A 13,295-nucleotide genomic window follows, 5' to 3' on the forward strand; every position below is an offset into this window, starting at 1 on the left:
GGAAAGACACATCTGGAGAAATTTTCCCTCTCTGGAGAAATTTTAAATATGCTATCACTAATTGTCCCCCCACCTCATCCCTGAATGTTTTCTTTTCAGCCTGTGCTCAATCAGCATGTCTGTGGGACTGCAGTCTGACTCAGGTGTGCTCTGGTGTGTGGTGTCTCAGCTGCTCTCACGCTGTCCTTGTGTTCACAACAGATGAGTCTGGCCTGTGGTACAGTTTTAGTGTCACCGCCAGCGTGTGGTACGGTTAGAACTAAGTCAGTGGAGATCTTGCTGCCCTCTAGTTCCTCTTGGTTGGAGCCACCACACCAGTCCACAAAAATTAGTTTTATAAAAAGCATCTACTGCCATCACAGTGCAAAGAGACAAGGCTCTTTTGTTCACAACCTTATTTTGCATGTGTAAGTACAATTCTGTTCCTGAAAATGCAAACAATAATTTTTATTCTTCACCTTGTAAGGATAGCTGCAGATTGTGTTGGGTACCTTTTAAGAACTGAAACCAGGTGTCAAGCTGTTGCAGTTTGAGGCAAAGCCAGTGTTATCTGGGTTTTGGTCATCTAATAAATTGACCACATATCTACCAGGTTCTATTGTCATGTCCTTTTCTATCAATGCTCCATGGTGGACACTGTCTCTTTTCCAGCTGGATTGTTGCTTTGAATTAGTTCCACCACCAAACTTTTAATTGAGGTACAGTTTGGAATTCTACCTAATCAATCCATGATAGCAGGATGCATTCCGTTGGAATGTGTAGTAAGCAAGGAGGGAGTGGAAAAGCATTTGGGCTCAGAACTTGAGTATGGCAACATCCAGGAGGCATTTTTGATCTGTCTTCTTATTTGCCAAACATTTCACAGCCTGTTTTCTTTTAATTTCAGTGCTTCATGTTGAAAAATGGAGGACATTAAGGAAGCAAAAGCAGAAAGGTTTTAATATCCTTTTTTTTTACAAATTCAGATCTTGGTATTTTAATTCCAAATAGCCTGTAACTTTGAAAATCCATTTTACTAAAACTCTTCTAATTCTCAGTTGAAATGACAAGCTTATAGGGCAGAGGTTAAATAAACTGCTTTGTTTATCTCATGACTGATAGATATATTTAGTCGGTTTGGCTCTTTAGAGTGGAACAGAAAAACAAACCCTCAGATATTTGCACAGCTTTACTGAAAATAAAACAGTAATAAGACCAGAAAAGTCCTCTTAGTCCACATTAGTGCTGCCAGATTGCTTACTCAATGCTGCCCTTGCAGTTGGGAAGAAGTACTTTTTAAATTCAAGAAGTAAGACTGAAAAACTACAGAAGTTCTTCTAACTCAACTCATCCCTTTGTCTTAAGGCAGTAAGAATTTTGTGTCATTCCTGAAAAACATTTGTCTAATCTTCTGAAGGAGTCCTGAGGAGGAGCCTGGCAACCTCCCCAGTCCTTAATTAATCTCAAAGAGAGAAAGTTACTTCAAGTTTTTGGCTGATTATTTTTTTTTTCTGCAGTGCAAGTCCATTAGTTCTTACCTTACTCTCTGTAGACAAAGTGAACAAGCTGCTCCCTTCTTCTTTGTGATACCCTTGTAAAAACTGTTACTATGCCCACTCTCAATTTTCTCTGTCTTTCTTCATACATTATGTTTTCTAAATCTCTAATCTCTTTCCTCTCCCAGAGCTTTTTCAGGCAGTTCATTTCTTTCTTTGAAATCTGATGCCCAAAAATGGATGAAGCTAGAGCTTTGCCACTGCAAAGCAGAGTTGAGGGATTGCTTCCTGTGCTTCACAGGCCCCTCTCCCGTATGTATCTCAGAATAGTGATTGCTTTTTTTTTTTTTTTTTTGCACTTGCACAACTATGACTCTCACGCAGCTCCTGATCTGCTGTCTCTCCCAGATTGTCATTTGGTGCTACCCATCCTGAACAGCTGATTATTTCCACCTGAGCTTAGCTCTGCTTCTCTGTACAGCATTTCAGCTTTTCTAAGCAATGCTCCAGTTTCTGAAAAGCATTTTAAGTTCTTGCAAAGCCTTCCAGTTGCACATTTGCAGACTTAGTTAAAGTGGTTTCTGTTGCGTCATCTGAGTTCTTAATGAAAATACTGCGTTTTGTAATTAACCTCCAGCCAGCAGGTGTTTTCAGTTGTTCAAAGACTCATTAATAACTACTCTGTGGTTATAGTAATTTAAACAGTTTTCACTTGCTTTATAATACTTTAATCTAAACCTTCTTACATTTGCTTATGAAATGGTTATGTGAAATTATGTCCAAAAACTTGCTGAAATCAAAATATAAGACAACCAGTTGGTTTTTTTGCTGTTGTGAGTCCTTGCACTCTCCTTACAAGCAAAGCAGACTGACTTTATTATTTGTTCTTGACAAGTTAATATTGACTGTTATTAATCTGCTTACCTTTCAGTGTTTTTAGGTTTTTTGTCTTTCGTCAGTACCATTACTTTTCCGCTAAGCTGTGGACTAGCTCTTTCCATAGCCACAGCAAAGCAGCTGTACTGCAGACTTCCAATGCTGAAGATGTACCTCGGGCTCTTTCAGCTCCACTCTTCCCAGCAGCCTCCGTCACCAGTAACACTGCAAACCTACTTCCTGCTTCTTTAACGTGTTGCTTAAGTGACCAGCTCAACTGCCTTCTTTAGTATCCAGGACTGTAGACAGCAGAAGAGTAGAGACATCATGACCTTTAAAACATGGAAAATGTTATGGTCTGGCTGCCCTGGAGAGAACACGCTTTGTGAAGAGCTGTTATGGTTATAGCTCTAGCTACCTGCGGTAGTGCAGTATCTACTGAAAAGGAGTGGGGTGTTTGGCTTCCTCAAGTTCTTGAGCTGCCTTTGCATCAAATTCAGCCCCAGTTCACAGCATTTATAGTCAGTGACAATGCCAGCTTAGTTGCATCAGGTGATTGGGAAGAAGGGAATGTGTAGTAGTTCAAAGTAAATAAAGTCTTATCCTGAAGATGGGTAACTTGCGGTGCAGAGAAAAAAGATATTATTTCCAGAACCTTATAGTAGGTTTTGTAATGTGAAATACCATCCAGGTGTCCTGACTGAAGCATGTTCCTCTCACACCAGAAGCCACTCCTCAGCTATTTAAATAAAGCTCTTGGAAATGGGGGCGAGGAGGCGCTAAGATATATGGGAAAGAAAATGAGAATGTTATCTCTACGTTACTGTGCAATTCTCATTTAAGAATGGCTAGAGCTTTCTGAATAATGAATGTAGCTCAGTATTTCATGTCAGTGCAAAATGCTGTCTAAAGAACACTTACTGTAAATGTGAACTAGGAAACTGCTGTTAGAATATTATTATAAACCTTAGTAAAGTGCTAATCTCAAAAACAAACCACAGATTTCATGTTGTAAGAAAAAATACTTCATTTTAAAGTTTTCTTGAAAGTGTAACTAAAATAACTCTGATATCTTTTTTCTTTTAATCTCTTTCAGCTCCCAGACAGCTGTATAATGGAGTATTATGAAAAATACAGGCACAGAATGAATGAGCTTGAAGCATTTAATATGGTAAAAGTTATAGGATTAATACTATTACCTAATATATATGTGCCAGTCTAGAACAAAGCCCTGTGAAGTTTTATGTGGAGGTAGGCTGTCTTACACTGAGGTATACAATCTCAAAAACAAAGCAGCTCCCCCTTCCAAACTTTGGAGCATATCCTGTTCCAAAACTATATTAGGTGTCAGTAAAATAATAAAGCCAACACTTGGAAGATTCTTTTTCAAGAGGGACTATTACCCTGGAAAATGAAATGTCAGTCTCCTTTTAAACCTATACTAGTCTCCATGCAGTTATGTCATAAAGATTCTTTTTATTAAAATCCATTATTTCCCTCTTTAAAATTGTTCTGCCTCATATAATATAATTTTCTTGTTAGACGATGTCTCAAAACCAACTAAATAACAGAGTTTCCTGACCTTATGGCATTCCATTGTGATCTTTAATATAATCTGTTTTGAAGATGTCCATCCCACAGGGAAAATTAACAAGGTGATACTTGTACAACAGAATCACTAGAAAATGACTGACCTTCCTGGAATTGTTTTGTGGAAGTGTAACCATTTGGAAGTGTATTGGCTCTCTTTCCCAGAATCCTTATAGTATCTAATCTTTCTTTCAGTTGAAGGTTTTCCTGGCTCCCTGCATAGAAGTTTTGATACTTCTGGATCGTCTTTGTTACCTCAAGGAACAGGTATTTTTGCATTATATTTTATGATACCTAACGGCTACATCAGTGAAATGAGTCTATTTCAGCCAATTTATTACTGTGCAGACCAAAAGTCTCTGTTGCAGAATTATTATTCTCATCATATTTGCAAAAGTATAAGCATTCATTCCGTTTAGTATAAACATATGACCAGCAGATGTTTTTGTTTTCAGCAAAGCAGCAACAGTAAAGTTTATGTTTTTTTAATTGTATGGTAATTACTAGTCAATAGACAGTAAAAAATAAATTAATTAAGTATGCAACAAATCTCATTTTATACAACATAGTGAGATATTTAATAATTAAAACAGTATTAGAAATGCTAAACATTGTGCTATACATGTTAGAGCTTCCAATGAATATGTTTTAGAAAATACAATTAAAGAAATTTTAATTGAGGTCCAAAATGTTTATTATTTCCTTTTATAGCTTCTTAATTAAGATCAATTATGAGACAGGGTGCACTTTTTCCAACTGTGTGGGTCAGCTGAGGTATGTTTGACTACCACGCAGCCCAGATGTATTTTACAGGTATAGACCTGGGTTATAATAACCAAATGCTAGGACGTTTACTTCATAATGACTTACGTTACAGTGTTTCTTCTAACACTAATTTTGAGCTTGGCCTGATTAGCTCAGAAGCAGCAGTCGGACTTTCTCTGCCCCAGTAAACATTTTTTGGACATGTAAAAATTTGCTAGGAGGAAATGGTAACATCTTCCAGCTTCTGCTCTGGGCCAGGGTCAAATTAAAGTTTAAACCCATTCATGTGAATAGCTGGTTTTCCACCATAAACCTTTCATTTTAACAACACCATTTTATCATAAGGAAAAATTCACTTTATTCTCTGCCACAGTGCACTTTGAACAACCGAGTTGTAGTAAATGTATGCTTTTGTTCTAACTGGTATTTTTACAGAGAGGCAATTTGAAATATTTAAATAATGATGTATTTTCCCAAATGCCAAGCAGTTATAAATCATATAGAGATCTGTATGATTTCCAAGATGGGAGATCAGAATTGCTGCATTTAGCACTAATTTACCTTTTCTAAATGTAATATGCGCATTGATTTAATATTGTACTGGTTGATTCACAAAATGTGTTTAGGAAGAAAAAATAGCAATGATAAAAGCCATATGCAACATGAAGACCAGATCCAGCTGGCCTTATTCATTTGAGAAGTCAGTTAATTAGCTTCAGTAGTAGAATGTGCTGCATAACATGAGTAGGACTTGATCCTTAGTTTCTTTGCTCTAGTTCAACTGAAAAAAAAGCTTTATTAATGAAGGGGGGGCGGGGCTGTGTAAGCTGTCATTTGATAGTGCCAGAAATAATTTCATGTATTTAAATTACATCCTGCTTTGGGTAACCTTTTTTCTCAACAAACTTGCTGTGATTTTCATTTTAGGTAAATGCTTTTTCTGCTTTGCATTAAGGCTATTTTAAATTTTTTTTTTTGCAATTTTGTGTGTCAAAATGTGGACCTCTTACCATATCTTAGCTTTTAAGTCAAACACATTTTTATGTACTTCAATCACATATCATTTTACAGGACAACATTGCCTGGTCTGGACTTGTGAAGTTATTTGATCCCGTGAAATCCCCCAGATGCTATGCAGTTATTGCTCTGAAGAAACAGTCATGTTTTTAAGTGGAAGCAAATTGCAGATAGGCTGAAAGCTCTGAACTGAAACTGCTGTTTCCTCACTTTTAATCTATTATTTTTAATTGATTCCTCAAGTACACAGACTGCTTTTCAGCAGCAAAAGTAAAAAGTAAAATGCCTCTCTGAATCATGAGAAATAAATACATCTTTCATAAATAGCATTGCTTCCTTATGTCAGTTATTGAAAAATGTTGAACATCTGGCTTTATTATAAAAGTTACGACCTGTATTATGTGATTATTCTTTTAAAATATTTTTGTTTCTTTCTTTTTAAGGCATTATACTATGTATCAATAACCCTTGTCTTGATATTTCTAATCAAAAGATCAGACATTCTCAGTTTTTACCAGTGGTTGGCGTCATGCAGTCTCAGACTAGCCTTGCCTTTTTTTTTTTTTTTTCTGGATTCAGATAGTGCCCAGTATAAACAAAGAAAAATAACCTGCTCTGTAAACAAGAGTTTTGTAGACTAAATAGGATCTTTGTACTTCCCTGTTTTCCAGGCCATCAGGACTAGCTTATTTATAGAGTAGCCTAGAAGAGCGTAGATAGTAACTACCTGCAATGAGCAGTTTTGTATTAACCCCTTCTTTCTTCAGACGTGTTCCTGGCATGCACTTGTTTGCCTGACAGGAAAAATGTGTGTGCTCTAATCCAGTGGGAGATTTCCCAGTGTTGAAGAATCAGCTGCCCTGCTGGAGTTCACTCTGCAATCCTTGGGTTTTATCAGAAAGCTATTATCTGAGCCAAATGTGTTGGGTATAAACTTTGGTACCCAAGTGAATTAAAACTTGCTAGGCAGTTGCTTGTCGCTTGTACTGCATTCATGAGTGGGAAATTTATTTGTTGATGCATTTATCTCAATGGGTTGCCTAATTAAACTTGCAGATTTTCCATCAATTAAAAAAAAGAAAAGTTTCTATTCTAAGTCCTGGTGATTTTATTAGAATTTTCCAGCAAATATAAAACATAAATAACTACCAGTGCACAGAAAAAAGAGACAACAAATAAATAATAAAACACAGCACTAAAGAAGAAAAGACGAGAATGCAACTTTGGTGGGCAGAGGATGAGAATAACAGAAAATACTTTTATTCTAATTGTATAGTGACAGTAATAGTCATGGGAATCAGACTGAGATTCAGATGTGAGTATGAACAAATCTTACTCTGTTTCAGTCTGCAAAATATAATGAAAGCTTCTGAACATGGCCATCCAAGAAAAGAGAAGTAAGATGTTTTTCTAACAAGTCACATCTTTCTTCATGTGTTCACTTGGAAAAAACACATTTTTTTGTGTGGTGTAAGTTCACTGCTGTCTGTTTTAGGACTTCCAGCCTTATGTCCATGGATCCAATATGGGCTTTTCACAGTTTTTTGTCCCCAGTATGTCCAGTTCTTAGAGCTGCTGAACACCTGCAATACCCAAGGAAATTAACAGAAGTTGCAGGTGCTCACAGCATCTTTGGAGTAGAGCTAGGAAAAGAAAATCAGTCCTTCCATGTATGCCACTTTTTGTTATACAGGGAGTACTGAAGAAACTAACAAGCTGGTAGATTATTTTCCCAGGAGAGGAATCAAAAGAAATAAAATCCTTTCCTAAGCTCTGAGCATCTAGAATTTAAAAAATTCCAATAACATTTGATAAAAAGAGGCAACCTAAAGTACATGATGTTAAAAAGAAAAACAGATTAAGAGAAATTTTAGAAAAATATATTTATTATAGTATGTTCTGCTAAGACATGATGACTAATTATTAGTGAAGTGTCAGTGTTGTCATCCTAATCTTATGTCCTGTTGGAAAAAGTTACTTGGGGACAAAGTTGCCTTTGTTGCATAGTGAATTGATTCTTCTCCTTTTACAGATCAGATACTAAAAACTGAGGATGTGTGATGTCCAAACATAGAAAGAAAAGTTTCTCACTGAAAGCAAATGCTTGAAAGAACCCTGTTATAGCCCAAAAGTATTTCAGCATGCCTCATCTGGTTTAATTGCATAGGGTATACTGACTATTGCTAATTTTGTGTGATATTGTAATGTGTGTAATCCCATCTAAATTTAAAGTTAAATTCTTATTTCTTTCTTAAGAGGACATTTTCAACAGTTCAGAATAACAAGCACAACTCTAGGATTATCCCACGTGCTCTTTCACTGATTCTAAAAGGTCTGAATAAATTTACATACCCCCTGAGCAACTTCTCAGGCTCTTTCAGTACTTTTCATGGCACTTTGTAGTCTGTGCAGGCAAAGACAGAGGCAATGTGCTTCTTAGAATAATAACTATCAAGAGGTTTATATGATGAGTTTGCATTCAGCGAAGTCAGTTGCTCTCTGCTCTCAAAGCTGTTTTGAAGCTTTGAATGCCTGAATACCTATGAGCTGTTGTTTACATAATGGAAAAATCCCTGACAGTGATCAAGATGAATAAAACAATTTTTCTTCATGGTTATTGCCGAAAGTTTTTCCATAACATAAACTGCTTCCTAAATATGATGAAGTCTTTGGATAGAAAAAAATTTCAATTTTCTTTCAGTGTGGCAGAGCACTATCTATCTTGATAAGTTCCCTAAGGGATAGGGGATATGCCTGCTTTTCCTCAGGTGCTTGCTCAGTTCTGTTCAAGGCACATTTAGGCATTCTGTAGCAGATTTGGAGTGTTTTATTTATTTTTCTTAGGGCTGAAACCTGTTCGGGGATGGAGGAACAAAAGTATACACAGGGCATGTGTGCAGCCTTAATATCCAGGAGCATGTTGTAGCCCCAAATCTCCAACCCTGCTTTTGTGATAATAAACTTTAATTCTGCAGGTTTGATTCCTGCCTTAGAACATCACACCACAAAAAAACCCAACTTGCACCGTTCTAGTTTCTGGGATTTTAGTTTCAAGTTTTCTTCTGATTAAATAGTAAGTATTTTTAATTACAAATTATACTCTTCATAGCTTAATACTCAGCGTTTGTTATCATCTTTGAATCTCTTTATCCCTTACATCTTAGGTGGGAACATGGCCTAATTCTCTGGGATCCAGCTGCAGTTCCCTTACCATGTTGTTCTGGAATAACCAATGCAACTTGATGACTCTGTATTCTCTGTCTCCAAGCAACTGTTGCATAAGTTGTTGGGGTTTTTTTATTTTGCTTTTCCCTGGTTATCTTTGTCAATGTTACATTTCAGAGTATTATAAGAAAAGAAATACAATCCTGAGATTCAGGAAGCCTCAGTGAAGTTGCACCACAGTTATGCTTCCTTTTACTTTCTCTATTAAAGCCTTGAAATTAATTCCTGATGATCAGACAGATTAATAAGCACCAGACAGTTGGATAGGCATAAGTTATTAAAAATTATTCTGTACAATATCTCATCTTAGGGAGTCTTTTTCAATTCAAGATCTCCGAGGCATTTTTACATTATTACTAAACTGAAACATCCAAGGAAATCCACCAGCATAATGAAAATTTGTCTCAAACTTGCAACATGCAGTTGTACACCAATATTTGCAGTATACACCTGCATCCTCCTCAAGGCTGTCTAAAATGTTTGTCTCACCATCTCAGTGATGCTATTCATGAAAACTGAGAGACAATGACACACTGTTCTCTGTTTTGTGTTAGTAGCAAGAGAACCCTTAGGATGGGCAAGTTTTCTCCAGATATCATTATTGAAATCCATTTAACAGACTTAGTCAGTCAGTTCAGTCTGTTACTTCAATCTTTACTGACTATCATTAATGGGTCCACAGAATTTTTTCTTCTGCTTTGAGTTCCATAGATGGATCTTTCTCATGCTACAGGTTTTTCACTCATCAAAACAGTAAATTACTTCAACTAATTGCTATGAGTGGGAGCTACTTCTAAATTTATTTATTTGTTGATTTTACAGTCATTTTAAGTTGTTTTATCCTTTTCACCCCAGGAAGTCAAGCTGTTTTCTACATTACGTTAATTTTGTATAATCCATAGTTTTGGTCTGTGTCTTTAACAGTTTATCATTAAATTATCTCTTTTCAGTCTTTTGCAATTGCAGTGTCTCTGTATAGTGAACAAGGACTTTCCATTTCGTCTGTAACCCATGATAAGAAGATACAATGTTTTAATATCTTCATTGAAAATTAACAAAGACTGTCCAAAAGCAAAAGATCACTTCTAAAGTTAATTATAGCTTATCTGTAGATAAAAAAAAATATGCATGCAAAACCTCTGCAAACCTTTAACTTTTCATTACAAAATTCTCAGTTTTATCTGAGGCTCTTTCTCTTTGCATCTTGACCAATGTGAACTTATGTAGATGAAGATGTTGTCAGGGCAGCTGGTATTGGATTTCACATGGAATTTATCAAGAAAATCAAGATGCAGTAAATCTACTGAGCCAACAAATCAGATTGTTAGGCTGAAGTTCAGATTGCCTTAACACACAAACTGTCAACTCTTCCATGAATCACTGATGAAAAGAGCAAAGCTCTCTGCTTGCTGAATAACTCAGTAGAGTCTGGCACCAAAAGAGAAAATTCAAAATAAGAAGGAGCAGTGATCACCTCTCCTATTACGTAAACCTTCAGAAACAATAATTAAAATGTACAGTTGTAAATCAATGTTGTTTATTACACCTCCTATTATTAGCATAATGAATAAAGACAGACAGCAGAAGCAGCCATGCTGTTTCTCAACTATAAATCCTGAATTAATTTGTTAGTTTTAGAAAGGCTGAAGTCATCAAGAGGGCACACAGATGTGTAAAAGTGTAGAATGAGCTGTACATTACTTAGACAGATATGCCATTTGTTAACCTTTTTTATATCCCAAGGCATGAGTATCAATTCAAAGAACACAGCTCACAAAGTACTCAATGGCAGCGTATAAACCCAGTGTTACCCATTTTAAAATGTTCAACATATTAGTTAATATTAACTAGGAAGTGTTATAAGGGTGATAATAGCAAAACTATTGCTATGCTGTTTATGATTAAAAATTTTAAATAAAAGCAAATAAAAACATCTAAACCCTTACTTTCCTGGAAATCGTAGTTTTAATTTGAGTATATGAATCATGGTACAGAGACGTGTAGAGACATGCATGTCATTAAAATCACCCCTAGACAGATTCTTGATTTAAGTAAAACATGTCTGGCCAAAACAACTTTATGGAATTGCTAATTTATTTATTTTTTTAAGTCACTGACCTTTTTAAAGTTACACTTCTGTAGTGATACTCAAGTTATCTTTTAGCAAGCAGAATTCAATTAAGTTTTTTTAGAAAAAGAAGATATTAAAAAAACAACTTTGAGAGGTGTCACTTTGTTCCTGTGCTTATCCTCAAACAGTACTGCAGAAGTGAGAGAAATTTTCATGAGGGTATCCAAAAGATGATTTATTGAATGACTTTTCCATTTGCACTAGTTAAACACATGAATCAAGTTTAATATCGTCTATCTAAATACCAGCTATTGAAATCATGACTTAGGGAGAAAAGGTCATGTCCTGAATCAGTTTTAAATAGCATTGAAAGGGAAATTAACACTTTTCTGAAAACATCCATATGCTTTGAATATCTGTAATTTTTCTAGATAGAGAAGAGGGACCAAGCATTCAGCATTATATAAAACATCCATAAATAAAACATTAACAGATATTAATACAAAACAATCTGTTATCTACACTTACTTAGTGAAGACCTGGGTTGTCTTCGTTTGACTCACTGGCAAATTTCTGTGGATTTCCATGGGAGCAGGCTTGGATACGAAAGCATCTGCTGAAGACAAACAGTGTGGGTGACCTAATGCCTTTTGTAACAAGACAGTTGCAAATGTGAGGGCAAAGAGATTGTGTACCCTTTTTATCTATACGTATTGAAGTGGAACAGCATAGAAATTATTGTGAGCCCTGTTTCATCATGGAAATCTTCCTGACATATAGCAAGAGAAGGTTCCAGTGGTTGTTTTGCTTATTTTTTTATTTCAGATAATATGTCTAAAATGCATTAAAACTCTTAGAATTTTCTTTTCCCCACTTGCTGGTCCTTTAACAGTGAAAGCACTGATTACAGCAATACAGATTTAAATGACACTTATTATTCCTAAGAATAACTCAAGTGTCACAGCCTGTGCTTTCACTGACTCCAGTGGTAAAATTGTAATGAATTCTATTATAACTGGTTCTATGAATACAGAAAGAAAGATTTGATTCTTCAAAAAGCAACATTTGGTACAATACATAACCAGAATATCTTCCTAGCAAGATTTTACTGTAAGCCGGTTGCCCTTCCTTCCCTTTCCATGTGCAGAAATTTTCTAGAGTGTTGTAGAATTTAATTTTGTAAAGGTATGTTTCCCACTTACCACTTTGCAGGCAGCACATCCCTTATTCCTGCAGTATGTGTTGAAGAAAGTAATACTAACTAATAAGTCTTTCTGTGTAGCCCATTAATTCAATACAGAACCTATAAATGTAGAAAGGGAGACATAAATTTGTATTTATTTTTAAAATTCCATTTATGATGTATTTTCAGAATAGATTCCTACGGAAAACATTTTTAAATGTGCCTTTATTGAAAATATTTTCCAGCAGGACTTGAAAATTATGTAACTGAAGATAGGATCTCAGTGAAGAATGAAAATACTACTGTAGGTTGTCAGTAGGAACAATTTTTTTAAAAAATTCCTGTGAGTTATAGCATTTAACTTTTAGAAAACATGTATTAAGTATAAAATGTATCACAATTATTCATTCAGTTCTAGTGTATTATTGAAATATTGTGGTTTCATATGTTGCTTGGCAAATTGTACCTAAATTTCTGGAAGAGCAAATCTATGAACATTCATGTTTTTACAAATTAGTGTTCTACAGTTTTATTGAATGAAGTAGGAGTGTTGTGGTATTGTGAGTAACATTTCTCCATCAAACCAGCTGCTGTAACTAATCTGAATACATGCAAAAGAAACTTATAGTTCACAATAAGCATTTAGTTTCTTTACCAGTTTGTCATCGGAAGTTAATGTCAACTTAATTAATTGGGCTTTGGTCAGTTAAGGTGAGACCAGCTTCAGGTTCTGATTCTGTAGCTCAGAAAAGGAAAGCTAGATCTGCTTTGCACCATGTCAAACAGCAGTATTACTACCCTGGGTCCCAGATGCCACCTAAGTCTGTTAGCATGGTACTATCCCAAATTAGTTTATGCTTTGCAGCATTGCCAGTTGACTCTGGTGAAGTGCTGCCCTGGTATGGCTGTACTGCTGCACAGTCCAGGGCAGGAGCAGGTGTATCCTCTGAGCATCCAGTCTGAGTTTTTGAGTCAGAAGCATGATCTAGAGTATTAAAGGAGAAAGAGCTTTATTACTTCTGTTCTCCCACCCGTTGCTTGTGATAAGTCTTCAAGGATGTCAGGCTAAGAGCTTTCTCTTACTGTCAAAGAG

General features: G+C 35.8%; 1 protein-coding gene across 1 annotated transcript in view; it reads left to right on the forward strand.

The window, feature by feature from the left end:
* METTL25 (methyltransferase like 25) overlaps nt 1–5,876 on the forward strand; it is a 59,040-nt gene extending 53,164 nt beyond the window's left edge. The window contains exons 11-13 of the mRNA XM_010008049.1: nt 3,448–3,522; nt 4,137–4,208; nt 5,778–5,876. Of these exons, the coding sequence (XP_010006351.1) occupies nt 3,448–3,522; nt 4,137–4,208; nt 5,778–5,876 (246 nt within the window). The remainder of the gene's footprint in view (nt 1–3,447; nt 3,523–4,136; nt 4,209–5,777) is intronic.
* Nucleotides 5,877–13,295: the final 7,419 nt, after the last annotated feature.

The sequence above is a fragment of the Chaetura pelagica genome, unplaced genomic scaffold, assembly GCF_000747805.2.
Source record: "Chaetura pelagica isolate M959 unplaced genomic scaffold, ChaPel_1.0 scaffold50, whole genome shotgun sequence".
In the NCBI taxonomy this organism is placed as follows: Eukaryota; Metazoa; Chordata; class Aves; order Apodiformes; family Apodidae; genus Chaetura; species Chaetura pelagica.